This window comes from Phytophthora parasitica (genome assembly GCF_000247585.1).
Source record: "Phytophthora parasitica INRA-310 unplaced genomic scaffold supercont2.66, whole genome shotgun sequence".
In the NCBI taxonomy this organism is placed as follows: Eukaryota; Oomycota; class Peronosporomycetes; order Peronosporales; family Peronosporaceae; genus Phytophthora; species Phytophthora nicotianae.
This window is the reverse complement of record NW_008649052.1, coordinates 181,591-184,793: the sequence shown is the minus strand read 5'-3', so window position 1 is coordinate 184,793 and position 3,203 is coordinate 181,591. Positions and strand designations below refer to the sequence as shown.

General features: G+C 48.6%; 2 protein-coding genes across 2 annotated transcripts; one reads left to right on the top strand and one right to left on the bottom strand.

The window, feature by feature from the left end:
- Positions 1 to 40: 40 nt before the first annotated feature.
- PPTG_17372 (hypothetical protein) lies at positions 41 to 675 on the bottom strand (the record flags this gene model as incomplete). The annotated part of the gene is made up of 2 exons (XM_008915015.1): positions 41 to 93; positions 132 to 675. 2 exons carry the CDS (start codon positions 673 to 675, stop codon positions 41 to 43), a joined length of 597 nt encoding a protein of 198 aa, XP_008913263.1.
- Positions 676 to 874: 199 nt separating this feature from the next.
- Positions 875 to 1,139, top strand: PPTG_17371 (hypothetical protein; the record flags this gene model as incomplete). The annotated part of the gene is made up of 2 exons (XM_008915014.1): positions 875 to 1,034; positions 1,102 to 1,139. The coding sequence occupies 2 exons, from the start codon at positions 875 to 877 to the stop codon at positions 1,137 to 1,139; spliced, it is 198 nt and encodes a 65-aa protein (XP_008913262.1).
- Between the last annotated feature and the right edge of the window lie 2,064 nt (positions 1,140 to 3,203).

Genomic DNA, 3,203 nt, shown 5'->3' with positions numbered 1-3,203 from the left:
CTTTCAACCGCCAGGTGGAGATGATGACTGGCACACCCACCTACGGAACTTTCACCTTCTTTCCCACCGAAATGTTGACACTAGCATTGTCTCCTACAAAGAAGCACAACTGATTGAGGAGAAGATCGTACTCATCGAGTACGTCATCAAAAACGTCGATGATGGCGTCCGAGCCAAAGTTTCTGGTTTTGAGTGGTTTAAACGAAAGTAGATTAACCTCACGCTTGGTGGGGTCAGATGGATCTTCGGAGGGGACGACGGCGAACGTATGACAAAGTGATACCCATTTTTGGACCAACCATCGAAGACAAGACCTAGCCACTGTCCGGCCAGATTCGCCTTGATCTCGGAGCGAACGACATCAACCAGTGCGCGAATGTGTCCCTTCCGTGACTTAGCGTTTATCTTCGGTAGTGTCGTGTTCTTTCTCACCAACTCACACTCCCAAAAACTCAAAGGTCGGTTTTCCATGACTGTCCACTCGATCCATTCATGGATATCTTTAGCGAGCGACGAGACGTTCACCACAGGGATGGATGTACCATGTCTCAGGATGTGCTTGTACGCCGAGTCGATAGTAGCGTCGGAGCCCGCACGCTGCAGATGGTCGATTAAGTTTGTGTAGCCTTCCCGCTCACTTGGACGCGCTGTTTGGCGCAGATGCGGCATCGCCATCGGTCCTCACTTGTTGGCGAGAAGTTCGTCGACACCAACTGCCTGTTGTGACGAGCTCACTTCTTCTTCTGCCTCAGACTAAGCACAAGTTTAGAGAATAGGAAGTTAAGAGTTAAGATAAATAAACTCTATTGAGAGCTACTCTACAGAGTGCAATTCATCAACGCTGAAAGGCGTGAAAAAGAAGAGTTCTTGCATCATGAACGACCTCAACCTGCTGTGGTCTTGCATCATGAACGACCTCAACCCGCAGTGGTCGCCCCCTGAGAAGTTCGAGTTTGAAGTGGACGAATGGGAGAACCAGTTCCTAATCACCCAAGTGTATGACTACAACCGGCTCAGCAAAGATGACCTTATCGGTTGCGGCGGTTATTCCACTCGCGCTACATCGAACGCAATACTCTTATTGTATGTGTGCGGATTAAGACGGTGTCCCACCTGCAGCTTATGTGCTGCAAGGCTGACGATGTCGATAGAAGGCATTGTCTGCAGTGCTGCGAAATAATAATTTCATGTGTTTATTGATTTTAATGGCAGCGGTCCATTTCCCTGAAGGATGGTTTCCATTCATCGAAGAAAATGGGACTGCCAAAATATCTTGTTTTCACTATGATTGTGGTCCACATCAGCAATAGTAAACCATGGCGCACTCGTGCACTCACCACCTTCATGATGTGCGGAGCACTCGACCGAACAAGCTTGATAGAAACAACTACGAGGTCTCTACGGGCTGCTGTCCGGCCTCGTAGAGCTTCAACCACGCAGCGAAGGTCACTACCGAATCAGACCTGGATGCTTCGTACTCACGCAGTTTCAGTTAGAAGACACAGCGGAAACACAAGTGTCATCTTGAATTTTGACAAGCATCGCCCAGCCACCAGCCCAACCTGACTGCCGTCCAAATCTACCAGCGACACCAACATGGATACGGACGTGTGTGACATTGACAAATTGGCGGCTTCGCTTTGAGCGATGAGTTCTACCTCAGCAGAAGAGAGAGAAACTTCACCTTGTTTGCTACAACACCACGACACAGTGGTTCCAGCAATTTTGATCACATAGCCGGTAACTGATTTACCGTACGTCGACGTCCCTTTCAAGTATTTGAGGACTCGCCTAGCCGCTTCCCAGTGCGTGCGGTTGTAGCACGATAGGAACTTGCTTAGTTCTCTCACCGCGTTGGCAATGTCAGGTCGTGTTCCACGAACCAGGTATTGGAGTGATCCAACGATGCCTCTGTAGTCAAAAGGCTGCGCTGCTATTTGTCAGCGCTCATTTTCGTTTCAGCTTCTAGCGTCACGAGACATAGAGCTCATTAACCGACGTAAAGCCGAACTGTCAAACGGTTCAAAATGAAACCACGACAATAAGCCATTCATCTCCCACTTTGTGCGCGTAGATACAAAACTCTTTGTGGCAGCGAGCAAAATTTATCGATACCAAGAAGGTATGAAGAACTCTACACCAGATCCGAGGGGCCTGCTTCAACCCATATATGCTTTTTAGAAGTTCACAGACCAGATGCTTTTGGCCTCGCTTCGCAAACCCTTGAGGTTGTCTCATGTAGATTTTCTGTTCCCCCTCCATGGTACTGTTTAATAACGCAGTATGGACATCCATTTGATGGATGTGGCAGTCCAGTATCGTTCCAATGGCTAACATCAAGCGAAGGGACTCAAGCCGTGCTACCGGTGCATATACTTCGACGCAGACAACTCCAAATTCTTGGTAGTTACCTTGCGCAACGAGGCGAGCTTTAAATCGCTCAACTGTACCGTCTGAGTTATATTTCACTACTAGCACCCAATGGCATGGTAGAGCCTTTCGGCCAGGTGGTAGTGCTACTAATCACCAAGTTCCATTCTCAATGAGAAAGTCGTACTCTAACTCTAGGGCCTGTTTCCACTGTTCCTTATGGTGTCCACGCAGAGCTTCTCTGATAGTTCGTGGTATGGAGACTTTGTACTTTATACAAAGATATTCTTCCGTGTTAGCTTTGTCCAGGATTGCCCGGAAACACTGATAGTCCTGATACCGTTTTGGTCTTTTGGACTCTCGACGGGGTCTCTCTATGGGTTTTGGTGCTTCCAGTAACCCTGCGCTCCGTTTTGTTTTGGACGCTCCCACTGCTATAGTAGGATCCATTGGAGGCACAGTAGGTGCAACTGCTTCAGCAGTCTCCTGCCCAGATGCAGTCTGCTGATCTCCCACTGCTCCGCGTATCCTATCGCGGAGCAAATTGTGTTGTGACCTCCGGGTTGGACTGGTCAAAGGCCCGATTAACAATGTGTGCTACACTGGTTGTGTCAAACAGCACATCTCGAGCGACAATGTGTTTGTTGTTATAGACATCCCATAGTCGGTAGTCCTTGGCTTCTTCTGAGACACCCAAAAACCGGTACTTTAGAGCTCTAGCAGATAATTTCTTGTCCTTGCGAAGTGCAGCTGGTATGTGTGCAAAACCGATACTACCCCACACAGGTAAGCCACTAATGTTGGGTGACTCCCCGTGCACCATTTTCGTATGG